Source organism: Canis lupus, chromosome 7 (genome assembly GCF_048164855.1).
Source record: "Canis lupus baileyi chromosome 7, mCanLup2.hap1, whole genome shotgun sequence".
Taxonomy (NCBI): domain Eukaryota; kingdom Metazoa; phylum Chordata; class Mammalia; order Carnivora; family Canidae; genus Canis; species Canis lupus.
This window is the reverse complement of record NC_132844.1, coordinates 66,676,915-66,701,035: the sequence shown is the minus strand read 5'-3', so window position 1 is coordinate 66,701,035 and position 24,121 is coordinate 66,676,915. Positions and strand designations below refer to the sequence as shown.

Sequence of the window (24,121 nt, the reverse complement as noted above, 5' to 3'; positions counted from 1 at the left end):
CTGCCGAATGTATGACACAGGACTAACAAAACGTCTCTGGCTGAGTGGGGGAAGGGGAGGCAGAAGCCACACACAAGTTCACAGTTGGCCCTTGACACCACATCAAACCCTGGAGCTAGCAGCCTGGCCAGATGGGAGGACTCAGGAGACCATATCATGCCCCAGCTCCACACTCTCTAGCTGAGGCTCTGGGGGAAGCAGGGACCTCTCTGTGCCTCTGCTTCCTCATCTGGGGTGTGCTGAGGGCCAATGGGGGTAATGAGGTGTGGCTAACGGCTAACGAGGAGCCACACCTGCAACAGGAATGCCATGCAGCCTCCTCCTGAGGGAACAGTAGGGCAGGGACAGAGCCTCTTCACAGCTTCATCTGACACGACTGCATAATAATATCGACAAGTGTTGAGCACAGCCAGGCACTGTGCTGAGCAACTCTGTCATAAAGTCCCCACCACAGCCCAGTGAGCAGACATCAGGATCCCATCCACTGAGGGAAAAAACTAAAGCTCAGAGAGTTGAAGGGAAGGGACAGAGTCAGAATTTCAGGGGACTCTGACAGTACCTCACTGTCAGAGGTACCAAAGCAGGTTCTAAAGCCCTAATCCAGGGACACCTGGGTGGCTCAGTGGTTGAGCGTCTGCCTTCAGCTCAGGGCCTGATCATGGAGACCTGGGATTGAGTCCCACATCGGGCTTTCTGCATGGAGCCTGCTTCTCCTTCTGCCTGTGTCTCTGCCTCTTTCTCTCTCTCTCTCTCTCTCACTCTCTCTCTGTGTCTCTCATGGATAAATAAACAAAATCTTAAAAAAAAGATAAAGCCCTAACCCTAAGACTGTGAGCAGGCACCCATGACCTACCTGATCCCCAAAGGCAGGTGTCCGTCCCAGACTGCCTGCTCCTGCTGATGGCAAGTGAGGGCCCTGAAAATTCGGCTGCATGACAAAAGCAAAGGCCACCAGAGGCTGTCCACGGGCCCTGAGACTCAAGTGAGACAAAGGTCTTTGGGAAAGCCTTGAAGAGGTGGACTCTTCTCTGCAAAAAACAGTCTAAAAAGCCAACCCCATGCTTGCCTTGGTGTCTATCTCCTAGAGAGGCTTGTCTCCTGCTTCGAGGTTTAGCAATAATAATGATCCACTGGCTCCTGGGTGACTCAGTTGGTTAAGCATCTGCCTCTGGCTCAGGTCCTGATCCCAGGGCCCTGGGATTGAGCCCTGTGTCAGGCTCTCTCTTCAGTGGGGGAGCCTGCTTCTCCCTCTCCTTTTGCCCGCCATGCCCCCTGCTTGTGCTCTCTTGCTTGCACTCTTTCTCTCTCTGTCAAATAAATAAATAAAAATATAAATATAAATAATATAAATAAATAAGATCTTTAAAATTGTTTTGTAAGTGAGTTTCATCCACCCTAGGGGTGGACGTTACATTTGAAAAACCCTAACTAGGGGATCCCTGGGTGGCGCAGCAGTTTGGCGCCTGCCTTTGGCCCAGGGCGCGATCCTGGAGACCCAGGATCGAATCCCACATCGGGCTCCCGGTGCATGGAGCCTGCTTCTCCCTCTGCCTGTGTCTCTGCCTCTCTCTCTCTCACTGTGTGACTATCATAAATAAAAAAAAAAAAAAAAAAAAAAAGAAAAACCCTAACTAGGAGACGCTACCTCAGATACATTATCTTGCAGGCACTGGAGAACCCTTTTAACAGAGGGAGGTTGGCAATGATTTTCACAGCCAACAGGAAGGTGTGGAGAGACACGCGTATGGCTGGCAGGGCCACACAAGCGCTCAAGCACTTGCTCGAGCAGGGAGTGAGAACCTGCAGAGACCTCATGCCTTGGGAGGGGGCCTGGGTTTCTGATACCCCTGGGCTCTCCTGCCAGCGGAGGCTGCGCTATTCTCATGTGTGCTGGAACATCATCTGTTGCGGCCTACTTCCAGGGAGCTTTAGGCAAGACCCTGGGACCTCACTGAACTGGTAAGGACAAGCAGGTAACTAGGGACAACAGCTAATATGAGATTAGAGTCTAACCTAACCATTAGACTATGTTAAATGGCTACTTTTTTCAAATTTGCAAACTGCAAATCCATATGGTTCAGCTTAGCGTGCTGATGCGTGTGGCAGAAATTGGCCCAAGTCCTGCTTTCCTGGTCACATAGGCTCTGGTGTCGAGGTTCAGTGGAAGCAGAGCTGTGCCCACACCCACTTCTGTAGGAGGCTGCTGGCATCTGCCCCAAAGGCCTGACAGCTCTGGACAGCCATCCAGGGTTAGGTGGCTTCCTAACAGATTTGAATGCCAATCCTTTGTCAACTAACAGTGAGGCCTTGGACAAACCACTTCATCTTTCTTCACAGGTGGCTGCAACATTAGGGATGAGCCCCAGAGCACCTGCAGGGGCTCACTCAGGGCCAGTTCCTCCCTCAGATCCAATTTTAGGGCAGTCCAAGTGGGAGAGGCTCGAAGACCAGGCTAAGAAGTTGATGGTTTCTCTCAGAGGCTCAGGAAACAGGTGAATTCCTGAGGTGTGATTTTGAGAGCCACTGGAACCAGGAAAAGGCCCTTTTCTGGTCAGGAGGAGCTAAAGGGAAGAAAAAAAACACTGGCTGCTGGGGGTGAGCATGGGGGTGAACTTCAAGGTCAGAGCCAGGGAGGATGATCAGGGTTTGGAAGGGGGCAGGAGCCAGATAGGCCACCACTCAGAGAAGTAGGGTTTTGGGGGCATGCTGAGGAGATACCCCAGGACAAACAGCAGGGTGGAACAGAGTCACCAGAGGGGCAGGGAGTAGGGGTCCCACGCTGTGCCAGTGTGCTACACTGCAATGCTGTTTGGGCACAGCATGATGATAAAGGCACCTCTGGGTCCAGTATTTTCCTAGAAGAGCCCCTCCTGATGAAGGACCCTTCCACACAAGGCTGAGATGTTTCCCTTTAAGCCTTTCTCCTGGAAGCCCTCATTCCTTAGAGCCAATTGGACCCTGGAGTCCTAAGCAGAGAATGGAACTCAGGTTTGGTTTGGTCCAAGTATGGCTGCTCCCACTGTGACAGAGCACCCGGGTACTCAAGCTGGGCAAGAGCACATCGCAGTGGTATTTCCAGGCATTTCCACCAGTGTTATCTTAGCTGGTCCTCCTAAGAAGGACTCCTAGCTCCATTTTATTGATGAGTAAATTAAGACTCAGAGAAGACTTTGCCCACGTCCCATTGTCAGTAAATCTCAGAGCTGGTCGGGAATGCAGGGCTAGATGTCAAGTTCAGGGCTTCATGTGACAAGGCAAAGGATGGTTATTCATGAAGCACTTGGAGAACAGATCAAGAAACATGGGATGGATTATAACCAGATTATGTAGCTCCTTGGTGGCTGAATGGCATACCTCAAAGACCAACTAGAGAAATTAGGTCAACCTGGGAAAAGATCTCCAGTGCGGGACCATAACACTCCATCCTGTTCAACCTCTCTTTTTTTAAAAAAAAGATTTTATTTATTTATTTGGCAGAGAGAAAGAGAGCACAAGCAGGGGGAGTAGCATTAGGGAGAGGGAGAAGCAGGCTCCCCACTGAGCAGGGAGCCAGATTCGGGCCTCAATCCCAGGACCCTGGGACCACGACCTGCCTGGAAGGCAGATGCTTAACCTACTGAGCCACCCAAGGCGCTCCAAACCCCTTATCATTCTTGTAGACAGTGACTGTTGCTAACGCAGGACCAGGAGGCAGAACTCAGATGCCAAATGCACGATCATAATTCAACATGATCTTCACGGCCAAACAGGCTCAATCTACCAAATGACAAATCTACTAAATAACAAAGATAAATGTAAAATCTCCCACTGAAGGCCAAAAATTCAATCGCAAAGTCTGAGCTGCGGGAATCCTGTTTGGATAGCAGTTCGTGCAAGAAAGACCCAGAAGCCCCACATTCAAGATGAAATAAGTCAGAGACGCTTGCCAGGAAGGCCAGGGGAATACTAGAGAGTACAACCGATATACGACCCTCAGAAACACACAGAATCAGAGACCCGAGGCAGGAGCAGGATCATCTGGTTCAAGCCCCTGTGCAGAGGGGGCCAACCTATAGTAGACAAATAAGTGGGCGGTGCAGGACACTCACTCTGGGGGGGCGAACACTTCTGTGTGGACTGGTGTTCCAGCGGGGAGTGACCGGATTGGTAAAGGGACAAGAGACCGTGATATAGAGGAAGCACTGATAGAAATGGTCATGTTCTCAATCTGCCCAAAAGTAGGGGCACCTGGGTGGCTCAGTCAGTTCAGGTCCTGATCCCAGGGTCCTGGGGTGGAGCCTGGTGTCAGGTTCCCTGCTCAGGAGGGAACCTATTTCTCCTTCTCCCTCTGCCCCCACTCCCTGCTCATGCTCTCTCTCACCCACTGGCTCTCTGTCAAATAAATAAAATCCTTAAAAAAAAAAAAAAAATCTGCCCCAAAGTGGAATAACAGGAGTGTGAGCTGTCCTCAGATATTGAGGAAAAGAGTATTTGGAAGAGAAAATCAACTTGTCCTGTGTGTCTAAGGAGGGTCGAATTTGGGATGAGTGGAATTTTGCCCTTTATATATAACTATCGTTCTTATGACATCATGTTCCAGATGTGGCTTTCACATTTGACTTCTCTGTACTTCGATTTCCTCCTCTGTGAAACGGGGCCAATAATAATAATAATATCTTCTGCATGGAGTGGTTGTGAGGATTAAATTAGTTACTACATGTAAATACTTAGAACCGTGCTCGGCACATCACTGTTTCAGAAGTGTCAGCTATTAGCATTCCTTTTTAATTTTTAAGATTTTATTTATTTATTTATTTATTTATTTATTTGATAGAGAGAACATGGGGGATGAGGGGACAGAAGGAGAGGAAGAAGCAGGCTTCCTGCTGAGGAAGGGCCAACAAACAAGGGTTTGACCAGGGCCTCCATCCCAGGACCCTGCGATCATGACCTGAGCCGAAGCCAGACACCCCTGCTTTTAGCATTCTCACTGCTGTTGTCATTATCGTTACCTTCTTGAGGCCAGAGGGAGTTCCTCTGGTTGTAAACAGTGTCTGGTCCCCTTTTGCGGGAGGACCCTGGCACACAGTAGGTATCCACACGTTCTTGTTGACATTTAGAGATGAACTGGCATTCCCAGCTGGTGTTAAATGTTCTAGGAACTGAGGCTGCTCAAAAATAGCACCCTGGCAGGGCTGTGTGGGTGTGGTCGCGGGGGCCAATGCCCTGCAGGAGGTGTGGGTCCAGCACTCGGACGCCCTACAATTCCGTAACACCCATCTCCTCCTTTCCAAGGGGCCCTGGGCCAGGACATCTGCCTGGCAAGCGAGGAACAGGGATTACCCGCCCACACACTTTGCAAATGGGGAATGGAGAGGTGCTCCTGGTGAGAATATTTCTGGGACCCTGCCTACCGGGCCATCCTGCCTTCCCTGGGACATGCAGAAAGGCAGGCAACCCTTGATGCAAATAGTGCTCAATTTGCTAGGCTAAAATTACATCTTGAGTCAATTTTCATAAAATGCATTGACAGATTTAGGTGCTGGAAGACAGAGCTTTCTCAGAAGGCATTTAAAATGACCCAAACAGTTAAAATCAGCTGAAACCCGGCAGCCAGGGGCTGAGAGAACAGCTCTCGGCCCTCCACAGCCTTGTGCAAACCCGGGACCCGGCCCTTGCCTGGAGAAACTGCTGTGCCTGCACTTCACGCCTCCTAGTAACAGGATGATCCCCTCCCGGCCAAGGTTCTGCTAACAGATGTTTGGCAATGAACTAACAGGTGGGAACTGATTCCTGTTTACGAGCAAAAGCCTTCTTCCATCCCAGAGGCAGTTCCAGAGGCAGATCTGGATTTTTCTTTAAATGTCCTCTGTGGGTCATAGAGAAATCAGGCAAAAAAATAAGGCCTCAAAGGAATAGGGAAGGTGTCTTCCCGTCTCCAGAAACAGCTCGATGCCTGTGTCCTAGGGATACCCATGCGGCTGAGCTCTACCACCGTCACCCCTGAAAGCTGCATGTGGTGTTGACTATCCACAGGGCAGGCCCTTCCATCTCTAGGGACACGACCCCAGCCGTCCTCAGCCATGAGCTCCCTTAGTGGCCTCTTGCTGTATTTTGCCCTGCCTCACTCATTGCCTACTGTCCACCCTGGACTGTCTCTCTTTGCCCCTCTGGATCCATTCCCCAGTCCACCCTGCCCAGTGCGGGGGAGGCAACCCCATGTAGACTGCATCAACAGTCCTCCACCCCAGGGCTTCCAGTGGGGTTACACCAGGGGGGGCCACCGACAGGAGAGTAGAGGGTGGAAAGAGAGTGACATTGCCTGGGGCCCCTGCTCCTCTTGGGAAGTCCTGCTGGGGTTCTGGGAACCTCCTGCCTCCCTGGCCTCCTCAGGCCTGGAGTAGTAATGACTTCCTACTCCTGCCAGCCAGGTGATTCATACCCCTCATTGTTTTATCTAAACCCCGAGCACTCCTTTATAAATAGCCCTTTATTATTATAACTTTGCCCAGCTACTCCGGACCTGGACTGACTTGCTCATTTTGGCCTCCCCCATGCCTTCGCTTCTGTCGCCACCTGTGTGGCTGGGCCCTTGTGCCATGGCCCCCAGCTTCACTGAGACCCAGCTCCTCCAACTGGATGCCCTCACTGCACGGGGGTCTAGGGCCCTGCTTCCACCACCTGAGCCCTGTTCTGGCCTCTCTCTATAGAATGGGAGGTGGGGCCCAACGATCCCTGCAGTTCCTTGTGACCCACATTCTCCACGGCTCCACTTCATGCACCCCGTAGCCAGCTGCCTTGTGTCTCGTCATGTTTGATTTTTAAAAGTCCAATGAGCTATCAAAGTGCTTTGGCTAAACATGGCATGCTGGCCGGAACTTTCTCTCCTCTGAATTCCCATTTTATTCTCACTGATACTCTTCTGCTCCCCGTTTCCTGTTAGGATTGTGAATCTCCCCTTCCAGACGGCAAACTCCAATCCAGCTCATGCTTTTGGTGAAACTGTTCTTTTGGCTGTCTCCCTCTTTCCCCACTGCACCTGGGATGTTGCATGGGACACCACAATGCTTATTCTTGCCAATATTGACCAATGGGGGAGTGACCGGGAGGCTCTGAACATTCTAAATGATGCTATGCAATGGTATTTACCGAGCAATGACTACACACCAGCAACCCTACACTCATCACTTGTTTTCCCTTCGCCACGGGCCTACCAGGGAGGTCTTAGCCTCATATTACATATGCAGAAACTGAGGCACAGAGAGGGTAAGGAACTTGCTCCAGATCCCACTTCCAGAAGGGCTGGAGCCAGCAGTGAAGCACAAGTGTTAACTGACACCAACTCCTCCCGCCTTTTGCTTGCTCCACCCTGAGGGCGTGGGTGGTAATGATGCCACGTGGCAAGTCGGGGCCCCTGACCCAAATGGAGACAAATCTCAATTACTGAAGGTCATTGATGGCGAGACCAGCAGTGTCTTCTGAAGAGGCCCTTCCAGACTTGCCTGAATGAATCACCACAACATTAGCACATTGGTGCTGTCTATGAAGCTTGGCCAAAAGGCCTCAAAAGTAATTAGTTCACTTAAGTAGGCTAAACATTTCCCCAGCAATCTGATTCCCACTTTAATTGGCTTAGAGTCTTGGAGAGAGCGAAAAAGTAAACTTTAGTCCAGCCCCTATGGAAATATTTCCCATACATTTTATGGATAAAATTCACCCCTTTCAGCCACTTCCTCCTGCCACATCTAGGGACAAGAGGTGGGGAGCAGGGCAGGTGATGCTCAGACCAATCTGCCAACAAGGAAGAGGAGGTTTGTTAATAAAGTCTAAGTTACCGAAGCTTTCTCATTCTTGTCGCGTCATGGGGGTGTGGGGGGGTATCCCCAGGCTCTTGGCAGAGCTAGGAAGCCAGACTAAAGAGTTAGGACTTGATCCAAAGCAGAGAGGAGTCACTGAAGGTTTCCTGGGGAGGGAATCACCTAGCTGACTGCTCAGGTTGGTCAGAAACAAGGGAAGGCTGTTCTAGAGGAGACATGGCGCTAGCTGCTATATCCATGTCTTAGGTCACCAGACAAGGAGATCCCTTTTGTTGGGTCTAGGCTCCCTTTGTCTCCTGCTCCCTGAGGTGCAGACTGGGGCTCCCTGAGGCCGGGGTTGTGTCTCCCCTCAGACTGGGGCTCCCTGAGGGCAGGGCTGTGTCTCCCCTCAGACTTAGGCTCCCTGAGACCAGGGCATATCTCTCCCTCCGACTGCCTTCTAGAGGGCAGGAACTTTCCTCTTCACTATGGTTCTTCCTCCGACAACAGGGACAAAACTCCTTATTATCCTCCCTAGGGGTTTAGATGCTACACTTCAAAACATATCAGGTGGGATGTCTCCAGAGTCAGACAAAGAGACAGATAGTGAGGGGCCGATGATGTTTCGGGGGGGAAGGGGCCACCTACCTCCCGCCACTGCTTGTTCTCCATCCCTTGAGTATACATGACACATACTGTGGAGAGAAGAGAAAGACAGGGTTAAGACCCAGGCCAAAAGGAAAGTGGGGGCCCCAGATGGGGAGGGCTCTGGATGGGGAGGCCCCTCAGGAGACTTTGGCCTGGTAGCACTGTTGGGTCTGGAGTGAGCAGGGTCTGCTTGGAGAAGGGGGCCTAGAACATAAGCATGTCTGGGAGAGGCTCCTTGTGGAGGGGGTCAGGGGCTGTTCGCATCTAGGCCAGAACATGATAGAGGGCATGTGGAGCACTGAGTTGCAGATATGTGGCAGGAGAGAGCATCTGACACCTGATTCAGTCATCCTTTTAGAGCCCAAGGCAGTCTCATGAGGCCTATTACTAGCATCAGTTGCACTCCACTGATAAGCCAACTGAGGTCAAGAGGCCAATGACCTGCCTAAGGTGATAGAGTTGAATGGCATTGCTCAGGGCTAGATCCCTGGACTTGAAAATCAGTGCTCATCCCCCCAGGACCACAGCCAGTTGGGACTGGCTCTGAAATGTACTGGTTTCCCTGGGATTAGGAACTTCCGGCCCCAGACACCCTGACCCTGCCAACCCCCTTGGTTGGGTTGAGTCCTTCACAAGTTCCTGGGGGCTGGGGAGGGTCAGACACGCCAGCCCTCCTTCTCCAGACAGTATCAGTAAAACAGTCACAGCCTGAATGCACCCGGAATGGGGCCTGGCACATAGTTGGCGCTCAGGAAGGGCTCAAGTGTGTCACTGCAGTGGGTCATAACGTCATTGCTGTTGTTCTTATTAGTGTCAGAGCAGGACTTACGTGGATCGGACTTGGAAAACATGTCTTTGTCCAAAAGGTTCCTGAAAGAGGGGGAGAGAGGAAGAGTCAGCACAGCCAGAGGAAAGGATGGTCTCAAGGGAGTCAAGCCTGAGGTGAGACCCGGAGACTGCTTCAGGCCTTGCCTCAGGCAAAACATGAAGAGGAGGCTCCTGGGGGAGACATCTATTAAATGCTCATTAAAGCCAGCCCAGGGAGGGCCCTGGAGGCCCCTGGGCTCTGCTTCCGGAGGAGTGTGACTACCCACCTCCCACCCCTACCAGTGCCAAACATGCCCTGGGTACCCAGCAGCCCGAAGGAGCTCACTCTCGAGTCAAATCTCCATCAGCCCAATGGCTTAGCCTCTTCTAGAAATTCTCCTCTTATCACATCTCTACCTCTCAAGAAAAAATAACAATAATAATAAAGTAAAATCAACCAAACAAAACTCAGCCACCTAGGGTCCCATTCTCTGAGTGGGAAACTGAGTCATAGCCAGTTTATTGGGTCAGCTCACCTATGCTGAGAGATTAACCAGTGACACCTCCCACAGGATGCAGACTCATTTTTTACAGGGTCCTTCTGTGGTCAAGGCCAGAAGCTAACACGTGACCCTGATCATCAGACTGGAAGGCACTGTAGCAGGATAATGGACACGTCTGAGGATGGAGAGGTCTAGAACGGGGGGCAAGCCGCTCCTCCCCGCTTCCATTCACTCTTGAACCCCACGGACGGGTCAGGCACTGAGCTAAGTGTTCTACAAATATTAACTCCCAATTCTCACCCTGCCCCGCAAGGTCAGTACTGGGCAGGCATCACCCCATCTTACAGATGTGGAAGGGGGGCATAGAGGGATCAGACAAGGGGAGGGCCTGTGCCTCTGGTGTTCACCATTCCACGTGACCTGCTGCTGTCACGAAGCAACACAGCCACTGGAAACTCAGTGTCTAGCTGGAAAATGACACAACTTCGAGCCTGTTTCTTTATCTGTACAATGGAGACAGCAGAGCCAGCCCTGAAGATTGTTGATGCCCTACCCTCTCTTGTCAGCCCTTCTAGTTCCCTTATGCAGCCAGGGTTTCCTCCGGTGCCTGCTTCTCTCCAGGGGGCTTTCTCTGGCAAGCCAGCTGCAAATACCAGGATGTTTATGCTCCTCAGGGCAGCCTTCAACCAATGATGAGCAGGATTTGGGGGATAAAAATCCAGTTCTTCAACCCTTTTCCCAACCCCAACCCTGGCAGCTCCCAGGCAGTCTTCTAGAAGGACTGAGACCCAGAGGCCCAGTGAGAGACCTGCTCATCAAAGACCCTTGTTGACTTGTGCAAGGACCACAAACACCCCAGCCCTGAAGGACTTCCTGTGAGCCCTCCAGCTGTGTGAGCTACTGGCTCCTTCCTACATTGCCCTAAAGGAAGCTCTGCCCTTGCCAGCCATCTCAGCCTTGTCCCACCACCCTTCCAGATGTCCCCAGGGGTCTTCCCCCTCCTCCCACCTCCCTCCACTCCACAAGAGCCAGAACAGAGAAGTGATCCACACTCGTCTGTGTGGCTTCCTGACAGCCAACTCCAGCTGTCAGAGCTGGATGGAACCCTCTGGATCATCTGTTCCATCTTCTCCCAGAGGAGGGGGGAGACTGAAGCTCAGGGAGTGGCATGGAACAAGCAGTGGTAAAGCCAGGAAGATCTATAAGGAGGCCTTATCCTGGATCACTGCCACCAAAGCCATCAGGAGTGCAGCCTGTAGGGGCAATTTGACCCTACAGTCAGTGCTCACCATCCTGAGGAAGGGGCCAAAGTCCAGCTGACACAGGTAGTCAGATCCATAGCAACCTGGTGGGGGTGCCGGCACGTGGCATCCCCTGCTGCCGGGGAGGTGCCAGATTGTGTTCACGAGTCACCCCAGCTCTGGTCCCCAAGATTCCCAGAGATGTCTCCAAGAAGGGGATCCCCAGGTCCCCACCCTCGTTCCACTCTCTTCACTCAGGGCCCTCTTCCCAGAAGGCAGCCACCCCAGTTAGTCCTCCATGGCCCCAAGACCCACACCCCCTCTGCTGGTCTCCACACTCCTGCACCAGACCTGCTCCAGGCCAGCTGTCACTTTGGAGACCATCTGATAAACCTCCCAGCCCACTGCAGTGAGCAACAGATGAAATGACATGCAAGGTGGCTCTGAAGGGGGCAGGAACCCCCAGGGAGGGGACAGGTAAGATACCACTTTTATGTATGCTCACCCACCCCAAAGTGGGCTGACTGGTACCTGGGTTGGCCACCTCGTCCTGCAGCATCCTAGGTTTGGAGGCAGAGGTGTCTATCTTAATTTCAATAAAGGACAAAATGCCTTCATACCAAGATGAGACTGTGATGGTGGAACCTGAGGCACGGTGAGCTGCTGGAAGTAATAAAGAAGTGGGGAGGGGGCCCCAAGGACAAGACTTTATTAAAGAGAGTGCTGGGGTTTATCTTTGAATTCTATAATGAAATTCTGTAATTGCACAAAACCTTAGAACATTCAAGCTGGAAGGGACCTCAGAGGTCACGTTTTCCAATTCTTTTACAAATCAGGAAGATGCGACTCAGAGAGAGGGCATCTGACCTCTCCAAGGTCTGTGTTCTAGAATTCAGGTTTCATCATGTCTAGGCTAGTGAGACCCTGGATTTCAATGTGTGTATGTGTGTGTGTGTGTGTGTGTGTGTGTGAGAGAGAGAGAGAGAGAGAGAGAGAGAGAGGAGAAACAGGAGAGACAGAGGGAGGGATGGGGTGGGTCTTGTTTTCAAAGAGAAGCAGGCAGGGAGAAGCAGATTGTCCTGGCTCCACCACCCTCCCCGGGCAGAGACACAACCCTGCACCAGGAAGTAGAACCAGCCGTCTAGCTTCAGCAGCTCCCTGCCCAGTGACCTCTGGACTCTGAGTCCTGGGGCTTCCCTCTGCCCTGCTGAGATTGTCCTTGTCACCCTTCCAGACACATTCCTATCTATCCTCTTGGATTCTGCATTCCCTAATAGGCTCTGATCAACAACCCATTTCTTCTCCCCCTCCCCTGAGCTCCTTTGGTCTACAGTGTGCAACTCTTTCTTGTAGGACCCCAGGTCCACACTCAGAACACCCTGGGCTGCAAAAGGAGGGGCGCATCTATCTCTCACCGGCTGTGTGCCCCTCTATGCTAGGGACCCCACCTCTGCAGCAGGCCAGCCCAGCACCTGACTCAGAGCAGGGGGCTGGCACATCAGATGGATGAAGGAAGACCAAAACGAATGGCCACATGGCTGAGTGAGGCTCTTGTCTCTCCGCCTGCATGGTGTCTGGTCATGTTCAGGGCCGGCTCCTATACTTTCCCTTAGCTGTATAGTCTCAGGGTTAAGTCCATGGGTTCACATCCCAACTCTGGACAAATTATTTGTCTTCCTTAGGCCTCAGTTTCCCCATCTGGAAAGTAGGGCTAACACATATCCTCCATCGGAACCGCTCTGGAGCTTTAGGTCATAGTGAGGCTGGTCAGAGGGTTAGTCATCATTGGCCCGCTGCTGAGCAGAGCAGTCACCTTCCTGGTGGGTGCTCAGGTCTACTGGGTGAAAAAGGACACACAGGATGGGCAACACAAGCTACCTCCACCTTCGCCTGTCCGAAGAAGTCCACCTCCAACACATACACTCCCAGCACCCCACTGTGAGTATGCTCCGCCCACCCCAGCCTCAGGCTCCTCCTTGGCCCCCTGTCCTTCCCCCAATTCAGCTCTGAGGCTTCTGCCCCTTTGCCTAAGTCCCTGCACCCTATACCCTCTCTGGTCCCTTACTCCATCCACACTTGGCCCTCTATGTGTCTCACCCCAAGCAGAAGCCTCAGGACCCACTGAGCCTACTCTCATAGCCTTGAGATGATGGCTTCACCGCCAGGAGCAATGGGCCTCTCACTTCCTGGGACTTGCCCGGGTCCACCTTGTAAAAAGGCAGATTCCTGGGCCCCCTGCCCAGAGCCCAGTTTTGCAGGTCTGGATGAGGCCCTTGAAGTCATCTTTCAATTAACTGCCCCACCATACACACCCACCTACACACACCCACACCCACGCCGTCATCATGTTTCTGATGGCTGTGATCCTAATACTCTGTGTTAGGACACTGGGGCCTCAGCTTTCCCCACTGGAACAAAGTACCCCCACGCAGCACTTGAAAGCTCCTCTGTGACCCTCACCCGAAAGCACTGAGGACTCCCCGGGCTGACAGACAGTGAGTGACTTGTCCACAGGCACACAGCCAGCCAGAAGCTGAGGGGGGAAACCAGGTCTTCTGCCCCAAAGCAGGGCCCCAACCAGGAAGGCACTGACACACCAGACCGTAAGTGCTTTTTCTCCATTTTTCTGTCTTTGGAGAGCTCAAAGAGAATTTTTTTTCCAACAGGCAAATGTATTTTTTCCCCAAAAGAACATAAAACCCTTCAGCTGTCCGCTCAGCAGCCTGGAGCTTGGCTTCTTTTGTTCCTTAAACCAAGGCCCAGTAACAGAACCCAGGGCTCCCTTCCATCCTGCTTTCCCCCAAGGAATCATTTTCAATTCAGTGGCAGCAAGAAAATGACCATGCACTGGCTGGTGAGGTCAGAAGTCCTCAGGCCCCCAGCAAAGGAAGAAAGCACTGGAAAGGTTACAATAAGACCCCTTTGCTGGTGCTAAAGGAGGGAGCCTGAGGGTCTCACTCTCCCATCTGGGAGGCTTAAATGAGTGGGAAGTAGAGGCGGGGACTCTCTAGTCAGAGAGAGGAGGAGATATGGCCCTGCCCTCAGGGAGCCCCAGTCTGAGGCCAAGATATGCTCACTCTTGAGCTGAGCTGCTGGATAAACTGACCATCACACATCTCTGGTTGTCTCGAAGCAAAGTCCATAAATGCTGCACAGCAGCTCTGAGCAATGACTCCAGCTCAGCATAGGAGGAAACACATTCAGAGCACTCACCCTCAGCTTTCCCTGGGTCAGGGGTCCCCCCACGGACTCCCTGGAACTGTAAGCAAAATGTGGCATATGGGTACATACGGATGCATTCTTTTTGGAGAGCTGGTCATCAGATTCCCAAAGAGGTTTGTGAGGTTAAAAAGTTAAGGAAAGATGGTTCATCTTTTTCCCAACAACCCTCCCTAAGCATCCCTTCAACATCTGGCAAAAGGTGGGGGGCACTGAATGCAGATTTGGAGACTCATGCTCAGTCAAAAAGTCAGCTCTGCTCTTGCCCAGGTGAATGACCTCACTTAACCTCTCTGTGCCTCAGTATCTCCATCTGTAAAGTGGGGATAATAAAATCCCTCTCTCCTAGGGGTTTTCTGAGAATTGATAGAGCTCACAGGGGCAAAACAGAAAAGTGTCGAGCATGTAGTAAGCTGCAATCCAGCACTCATTGATGGCCTGTGGAGAATGAAGTAGGGTCTCTAGGGATGCCCATGTTCTCCCCTCCCTGCCCCCTAAATGGGCTGGAGCAGGACCTTAAGCAGCTGCATACCCACCACTGGCCACCATGGCTGTCCAGCCTTCCTTAAAGAGAGCAGACTGGGGACAGGTGAGCCACCATTGGGCAGAAACAGGAATTTCGAGCAGGCCCACAGAGATCCCCGGACCCAGAGAGCCTGCCAATAACACCTCCTTTTTCCATGGAGCAATTCAAGCTCATCTGGCCAACACCCCAGGCAGGCAGAGAATGCAGGAGAGAGGGGAAGTTAATCACAGATACAGTCTGCACCACGTCCTTTGTTGGGTAGTTAATCTGACACCCCACCACCCTATGCATCAATGCCAGGAGGTAGACATCCCTCATTCTAGAGGCCAGGGAGCTGGGGCTGAAAGGTGTGCCCCATGTCACCCAAATTCCCAGGGAACACACCAAGTTTGACCTCTGAAGCCCAAACCCATCTAGAGGTGCCCATGGAGAGTGTCTGCATTTCCAGACCCAGGGTCTCCCCAAACCCCATCCTGGCCAGCAGTGCCTCCTCCCATTCTCACTCTCCCCTCTCCTGCCCCTGGCCTCATCAGGGCTGAAGAGAAGAACTGGGGGGCCTGTCCGTCTCCTTCTGCCCTGCTCTCTGCCCAAACACGCAGAAGCAATCCTCACAGAAGCAATCCTCGAAAGGAAGAGGAAGGAGCTGAGGAGGAAAGGGACATTGGCACCCAGCCCCAGCCCCTGGCACTCACCCATCTCCCCTTTCAGATCCCGCTCCTCACCCGGAAGCATTGTCTCCCTGCCAAGCCACCTCATCAAGGTCTAAAAAGTAATTTGCACATGCCTTAAAGAGCTCTCCTTCCTGAGGCTTTTTTGCATTATTATTATTATTATTATTATTATTATTATTTATTGGAATAATTATCTCTCCCATGCTACATGGCCGAAGGAAGACAGCAAGAGCTCTGGCCTCATGTGCATCCACACTGGGATCCCCACATGGCCACTGGGTAATGCTGTGACCCTGGACAAGCTACTTAACCTCAGTTTCTTCATCTGTCTTATGGAGTCATGTCCCTGCCCTCTGCCATCACGAAACCAATAGCTTAAAAACAGAAATGCAGGAAGCATGTTCGATTACTTTCTCCTTTATGCCCCCTCTCGTCCTATTCATCAAGTCTTAAAGGCTTCTCCTTCAAAAACACATTCCAAATCTGTCTGCTCTTCCCCACACCACTGTCACCACTGTCTCCCCTGGGTGCTGCAGTAGCCTCCTGCCTGGCAACATACTTCAACTCCTGCCTCTCCCCGTCCTACCCCACTCCCCCTGTCCTACCCCACTCTGCCCCAGCCCCTTCTCTTCACAGTAACCAAAGTTTTTTTAGAAAACAAATCAGATCAGGGCACCTGGGTGGTACAGTCAGTTAGGCATCCAACTCTTGGTTTCAGCTCAGGTCATGATCTCGGGGTCCTGGGATCGAGCTCCATGTTGGCTCTGTGCTCAGCATGGAGTCTGCTTGGGACTCTCTCTCTCCCTCTCCCTCTGCCCCTCCTCACCACTCTCTCTTTCTAAAATAAATAAATAAACCTTTAAAAGGAAAAAAAAAAAAAAACGCATCAGATCATATTACTCCTGTTTAACCACCTTAAACTTCCAAATGCTCTTAGAGTACCAAACTCCTTAGCGTGGGTCACAAGGCCATGACTCGCACACTCCCTCCACCCCCACGTCCCCCATCTCCTCTCGAACCTCATTCCCCCTTCACTCTCTACCTCACACTGCTCCAGCCACACCAGCCTCCCTGCAGTTTTGCAAGCATACCTAAGTCTTTCCTGCCACAGGGCCTTTACACTTCCTGTTCTCCCTAACTGAATTACCTTCCCCAGATCCTCCCCCAGCTGGCTTTCTCATCCTTTGGATCTCACCTCAAAGTCACCTGCTTATCCTGTCTAAAGTGCCCCAACGAGGGCACCTGGATGGCTCAGTGGTTGAACGTTTGCTTTTGGCTCAGGTCATGATCCTGGGGTCCTGGGATCGAGTCCTGCATCGGGCTCCCCGCAGGGAGCCTGCTTCTCCCTCTCCCTGTATCTCGGCCTCTCTGTCTGTCTCTCATGAATAAATAAATAAAATCTTAAAAAATAAAGTGTCCCCTACGACACCAAACTTACCTGCAGAGCACCTATCTTAACAGACATTATTGGCTTAATAAAAAAAATGAACACATTTGTTATATCCCCTACACACACACCATCGTGAGTTCTATGGGACAGTCATTCTTGTTCACCACTGTATCCTCGGCACTTCAAACTGTAAAGGCTCAATAGCAAATGAGGATCAGTATCAATTATCGAAGGAATGAATGTATCAGTAGTGATCAGTTACTGGTGCCTATTAGCACCATTAATTTTATTTAGCACATTCCAGTTTACATAGAACCTCATAAAATACAACCTCTTTTGTCTTCATAGCAACCTTATAGAATGTGGACAGGACCAATATTTCCCCCTATTTTACAGATGGAGAGACTGAGAAACTTGATGGAGAACTTGAACAACCTGCCAAGATTTTGGAGAGGGTAAGCCAGGAATCACCTTGACTTTCAGTGTCCTGCCGAGGATTCTTCAAGGTCTAAAGGCATACAGCTCTCCCATAGCGACCTTCAGGCACTACCCTAGCCCATTGGAGGCAGGTGATAAGAGAGGACAGAGGCACCTTGCCTTGTGTTTTGTCAGGAATGTTTGTCAATTTATCATACTGTTTTGGGTTTTTTTGCCTTGTGCAGAAAACAAGAAGAGAGGTAGTCAGGGATCTGGCCAAGCCGTGCTTGGAAAATCAGTCCCCAGTCACCTAACACAGGCTGTCTACTGACTGCAGGAAAATCTGAGGAGCTAGTCCTCAGAGATGCCAAACTCTAGGCCCCTGGCACCCCCAGGGAGCTCGGGTTGCTATGGACCACTTGGAAAGCCTCGTGTGGCAGAGTCCATGGCTGTCCACCTAGCAAGCACTCCTCACTCTCTTCCTGCTAACAGAACCCACATTGGTTCAGGTATCTGATGGAAACATCCAAAGTCTTAGAAGGCACGTTCCTGTCCCTTGTTGCTATTAACTGAATTGTGTACCTCCTAAAATTTATATATTGAAAGAAACACTAATCCCAATGTGACAGTATTTGGAGACATGGCCTTTGGAAGGCAATTAGGGTTATCTGAGGTCATGAGGGTGAGGCCCATGATGAGATTAGTGCCTGTATAAGACCCCAGAGAGCTTGATCTCTCTTTCTCTGTCATATGAGAACACAGTGAGAAGGTGGCTATCTGAAGCCAGGAAGAGGGTCCTCCCTAAAACCCAACTATGCTGACCCCTTGATCTCAGACTCCCATCCTCAAGAACAGTAGAAAATAGATTTCTATTGTTTAAGCCACCCAGTCTATGGTATTTGGTTACTGCAGCCCATGCTAATTAACATGTTAGTCTAGGGGTGGACATGAGACCTGGCTTTACCCATTAAAATAGAAGGGGAAGTCTGGTGAGAGGTTTTGGGAGGGACTGCGCTTTTCAGATAAAAAGAACTTGTCAAAGAGAAGCCTTTGGCCCTATGCCTTGCTTCCTATCTTTGGATGTGGTTGTGATGCCTGGAACAGAGGCTGCCATTTTGCAACAATGAGGCCCACCATTTGGGTGATGGAAGAGGAGAAAGATTGCTGGGTCTTCGATAGTAAAGTGAGCTGATAAACCCACACTGGGATAACCTACCTCCAGACTCACTGTGATCTGAGAAAAATAAATATATTTTGTGTTTGAGCCACTAACAGATTTTCTGTTATCCATAGACAAAGCATTTCTAGCTGAACCTGATACTCAGTGCCCCCAAGCTTTCCAACCTTATTCCCCTTACCTCCTTCCTACCTTCTCCTCCAAGTGGTAGGGCATCTCCAGCAATGCCCTTGGGTTGAAGCAGGGAGAACTGTGAGCTGAGAGAGGAGGGATGGTAAGCTACCACCATGAGATCTGGATGCCATGGAAAGCTGGCTGCCATCCCTTGACTCTCTGGCCTCTGCTTCCTAGAGATTTCTCCAGTTCTGGGTTTGCCTCCCAGAGCCAGAGGCATCTCTGAGTAAGGAAGGCCTCTTCCATCCCTAGAGAGAGTGCAGCAGCTCTTTGGTACCATCTACTATCACTGGTACCCAGGCCCCTACCATGACCCTCATGGAGAACTCAACCCCCAACCTCAAGAAGGCCTCAAGGCTTTGAAGTCTGAGGAAACTGGATTTGGAGCCCCTTCTCCAAAATGTGCTAACTGTAACCTCAAGTAGGTCCCTTAATCTCTCTGAGCTCTGGTTTCCTAATCAAAAAGGGAAAATACTAGGGATCCCTGGGTGGCGCAGCGGTTTGGCGCCTGCCTTTGGCCCAGGGCGTGATCCTGGAGACCCGGGATCGAATCCCACATCGGGCTCCCGGTGCATGGAGCCTGCTTCTCCCTCCTCCTGTGTCTCTGCCTCTCTCTCTCTCTCTCTCTCTCTCTGTGACTATCATAAAGTAAATAAAAATTTTAAAAAAAAAGGGAAAATACTACTCCCTACTTTATAGGACTATTGAAAGGTTAAAAAGATATAGTCACTGTGGAAGGCAGCAATCTAAGATGGTCCCCAAGAGTCCTAACCCCCCTCACCTCCGTGTACAAGCCTGCATGATCCCCTCCCCTTGAGTGTGGGTGGGACCTGGGAATGTGATGGATACTCACTCCTGTGATTACTGTTACTTATATAGCACTCCGTCATGGCAGACTGGGAAGGAGGAAGCTGCCATGCCCACATGCCTAGGCCTTGAGGGTGGCCTCTAGGAGCTGGGAACCATCCCAATCCAACAGCCAGCAGGAAAACAGGACTTCAATCTCATCGCTGCTGCGAGGAATCAAATCCTCCCAACCATCTAAATGGGCGTGGCCTGGGCCAGGAGCCTCAGATGAGGATCAGAACCCCTGCAGACGCCTTGATGTCAGCCTGGGGAGGCGGTAGCAGAGACGCCAGATATGCTGTGCCCATGCTTCTGACCTACAGAAACTGTAAGATGAGAAACCGCTAGCTTTGGGGCAATTTGTTACTAGGCAATTGAAAATGAACATCATAATCCATAATCTCAATTTGAATCAAATTGCTACTCCAGTAGGTCAAAAACCATTGAATATAGGCAACTGCATATGGTTGAGCCTCATACTAATGTAAAGCGCCTAGCATGTAGTGAGCACTCAGTAAATCCCACTGTTCTCATTCCCCTGGCTCCACTAACAAGTGCCCTGGAGTATTCTGGTGGCTGGATGGACCTCTTTCTCCTAGCTCTGGCTTTGACAGCTGCCACACTGTCCCCAGGCTCCTCCTTCCCCAAAGCTGCCCTCCCCATGCCTGTCAGAAGAAAGCATTCAGAGCCCATTCACACTCCTGAGAGGCCCAGGGCACAGCTCCTGAGCTAGGCTGCCTCTCAGGCCCCAGGGCAGCAAACCGCCAACCTGAACAGACAAGCAGAAAATATCTTGGGGGCAGAGGCAACGGCTGCCTACCAGCCCCGCCCGCTGGCAAGGACAGGGCAGCTGCTTGAGAGATTCCAGCACGGCCAAGAAACTCCCTGCCTCTGGACTCTCCCCTCCTCGTCTTCCAGATGGGTCTCAGGAGCCCCACCATGTGAAACCGTGCATCCCTTCTTCCAGCAGATCCTCTGGAAGTGCAAAGGTTTCCTGTTACATAAAAAATGCAAATCACTCTTTCTAAGCAACACGCTGCCAATCTGGATCCCTGCATGGAGAGACCTGAAAAATAGTGAGGACTTTGGGGAATGGAACACTGGATAGCTGAGTTTTGACCTGGTCTGCAGGGAGGCTAATAGTTAGGAAAGGTCGAACAAGACCATCAGAGGAAAGAGAAGCTTGTGGCTCACATTTTCTACAATGTCTGCTGGTATCTGGTTCCACAAACCCATCTACCCTACTCACCCCCAAAACAACCCCTCAGAATATTTAAATGTATACAGTATGTCAAATATATCTCAATAAAGCTGAGGGGAAGAGAAGTGAAAAAGAATCTCTAGATGGTTCAGATCTCCAGGACCCACACAAACCCCGGGACCCAACTAGAAAGATTTTTATTTACTCCCAGGTATCAAATAAAGGCAAATAAATTACTACTCATGGATTAATCTATTTTATCCTCAGAGCTGTGATAAGAATTACTACACATCTCTTACAGATAAGGAAACTGAGGCACAGATTAAGTAGTTTATGCAGTATCATGAGGACAGGGCTGGGATTTGAACCCAGGTAGATATACCCCACAGCTCATGTTCCTAACCACTGAGCCAAACAACCAGAAGCTTTACAATATTCAACCTTGAATTCACCAAAGTTGGCAAAAACAACTGTTTGGGGGTGGACTTTAGATTAGCCCAAGAGCCACTCTACCCAAAGCAGGGACCCAAATATGTCCATCCCACACTGTCAGGTGGCTTTAGGGGAGGTGTGGCTAGGCCTCCAGGTGGTTCTGTGCTGGGGCTCAGACATGCACCTTTACCAGGCAGCTTTTCTCAACTAGGAGTTTCCTAGGATAGGCATGGCAAGGGGCTGGGTCTTCTCCTAGGCAACTGCAGAGAGTTCCTGGGGGTGCAGGGGGTAGCAGGGATCTTTCTGAGGAGCAGAGCAGAGAGGGAAGGTAACTGGCACCGAGAAAGGCTGGTTTCCAGTTCCCTGAAATATGGCCTCCTCAACCCCAGCTGCCTATTCTAAAGCCCACTGGAGTTCTCACCCCCCCAACCCCCCTGCCTGCTTACTGCTCCATGCCTACCAGAAGGGGTCACTTGGGAGACTCAGAGCAGGGCATCCCTAGGCCTCTTCTCCTGGGACCCAGTCAGTGCTGACCATGGGATATAGTGGAGGAAGACTTATGACCACGGAATGTAAGATATGCTGGAGAAAGCCAATCTGTGCAGCTCTCCCTCCTCCCTAAGCTTCTTCTTAAACCCCTCCCCCTTTGCCTTCTCTCTCTCTCTCTCTCTCTCTCTCTCTCTCATTCTGTCTCTTGTAGAACCTAAACAGTTGGACCTGGCTGAGGCAAAGAGATGGATTTACAATTTCAAGCCCATCTGGACTGTTTTCTGGCCTCCTCTGTTCCAGGGGCCTCCTGCCTCCTCATTCTTCCTACCAAAACCCTTCCACTTTCCACACTCTAGCTTTCAGGAAACCAGGAGCAGGGCCTGAGTCAGGCCTTCCTCAGTCTGATGGATCATGTCCTTTGAGAGGGAAGAGATACCTATCCTTTGGGAGGGTTGATCCCAAACTACATTCCTCAGGAACTCGGGTGCACCCCAAGGTACTTCTTAGGCAAAAGGTTTGAGTCCTTTGGACACCTCCACTTTCAGAGAGCAAACAGGAGGGGCCAAATACTACTGCCTTACGGTAATCATCATGGCTACTTACGGAGCATCTGTTACATGCCCAGCAAGTGCAAAGTAGTGTGCTGGGGGCTTCATGATCCTCTGTTCCTTAAGTTAGTTCTTCCAACAATATTTGTTGAATATCCCACTTCATGCCAACCACTTTTTGAAGCATGTGAGCTACCTCAGCAAAGATTTCTCAAATACAGGTTCATCGTGTGCATTTGACAAACAGGGGCAATGGAGGCTAAAAGTTTGCCTCAAAGGGTGGAGCAAAATCCATTTCAAGGTGTTGGACTCCAAAGCTACATGACCACATGCCCTCTGCCTCCTCCAACTCCACTGCAGTAGAGGGGTCACGGGTCAGAGCCAGGGTGGGGATCCCTGTCCTCCACTGCTTCTACGGTTGCTTTGGGGGAAGAGGGATGAAGTCTCCGTACCTGAGGTGTCTTCAGAGATTCAGTGCTCAGTGTGTGAGTGAACCCTTGGCCCTGGCTGAGTACTCAGGACCTAGAGGACACAGAAGCCTGTGTGATGCTGGCTGGGTGTCTCATGGGTGAGAAGGACAGCTGGAGGTGGGGGGGGGGGCATGAGGCTGGACTTTTCAGGATGGGGGGACATGAGCCAGCAGAGATGAAGGAGGGGTGAAATCAGGATGGGGAGTTGGCTGCTCGGAGCTCAGCGGTGACAAGGATCTGGAGACAGCTCTGACACAAGCCTGACAAGCTGGGAGGGAGCATCAGGCGCAGGGATGTGTGCTCCACAGGGGAGGGAAGGCAGGCTGTGGCAACTGTTGATGGCTGAGGAGGTGAGACGGGAGCTAATGGGCCATCAGGAATCTCCCAGCAGAGCCATGGCAAGATGCAAATGGTGTCAGGACATAATTCTGATAGTGATGTGTGCGACCATGGCGGAGACATGTGGAAGCTACCACAGGAGACCCAGGAAGGGTCTGGCATGGGGAAGGGGGCTGTGTTCCACCGCACTAGCCCTCGCTCCCACTCGCCCTCAAATCCCCAGTCGCTCCTCAGGCTCTGTCTACACACGCGCGCGCACACACACACACACACCAACATCAGTGCCACAACTTTGGAAAAGAAGGTTGGGAGGCCATGAGGGCGAGTGAAGGCTCTGACCAGAGAGAGACCTGGATAAAAATGGGGTGGGTGATTTGTTACAAGGGCACAGCCAGGACTCTGGAAATGCTGTTGGTCATTGGGGCAGGAGGAATGGCATCTCTGGGGTTAGGTCAAAGGTGGTCTCCGCCTGGCCCATAGCACCCCTCACAGCCTCAGCCCCGCAGGGACCCCAGGCCAGCCCTAAGCCACCACTGCACTAGAGAAAAATCCTCCTCCTCCACCGGCGCCCCTTTACTGCTTGGGGCAGCCTTCTCCCCAGATAGGAGAAACAGGAGGAGACCTGGCTCTTAGATGGAGAAGTTATCCCCAGACTCCGTGTGCCATGACTGAGGATTTGGGGGTGGTAGCCCACAAAAACACACCTCCCCTCCCCTGCTGGACTCTAAAATTCCATCCTCAGTGTTCTAGTCCTTTGGCTTAAGATTTTTGTACCTAAGTTATTGGGTTTTTTTTGTTTTTGTTTTGTTTTTAATGGCGCCACTTGAAGAAGTTGTTATCAGTTATCCACAGCTCAGTATGAATGAATCAATCTGATCCTTTTCCACGAGTCAGTTTTGCTGTTGGAGGTGAAGAAAAGCTGTAAATCCTGGGGTCTGGGACAGTGGGTGGGGGCAGAGGAGAGGAGGGTGTTGGGGCAAAGCAGCAGGGAGACGGCAGGAGAGAAGGGCATGGAAGGCAGAGGCTGGGTATGCCTGGGAAGGATGGGGCAAATCACCCACTTCTCCATTTGGGGAGGAGGTGATCGGAAATCGCCTGTGCTGAGACCCTGGGATGGCCTTTCACAACCTCCCTCTCCTCCTCCCGGGTCTGCCTTTCTCCTCCCGGCAACAGCCTGGAGTGCAAACTTTCCGCGGTGCGACCCCGAGCCTGGCCTCCCATTCCGCCGCCCCCCCCCCCCCCCGTGGC

The 24,121-nt window shown here is 51.4% G+C and overlaps 1 protein-coding gene across 3 annotated transcripts in view; it reads right to left on the bottom strand.

Moving 5' to 3' along the window:
- The window catches only part of CPNE5 (copine 5), a 90,156-nt gene that overhangs the window by 65,458 nt on the left and 577 nt on the right, over nt 1–24,121 (bottom strand). For all 3 annotated transcript variants that reach the window (XM_072833237.1, XM_072833235.1, XM_072833236.1), the window contains exons 2-3: nt 9,253–9,293; nt 8,424–8,470 (exon numbers count right to left, since the gene is read on the bottom strand). In XM_072833237.1, coding sequence (XP_072689338.1) covers nt 8,424–8,470; nt 9,253–9,293 — 88 coding nt within the window. The remainder of the gene's footprint in view (nt 1–8,423; nt 8,471–9,252; nt 9,294–24,121) is intronic.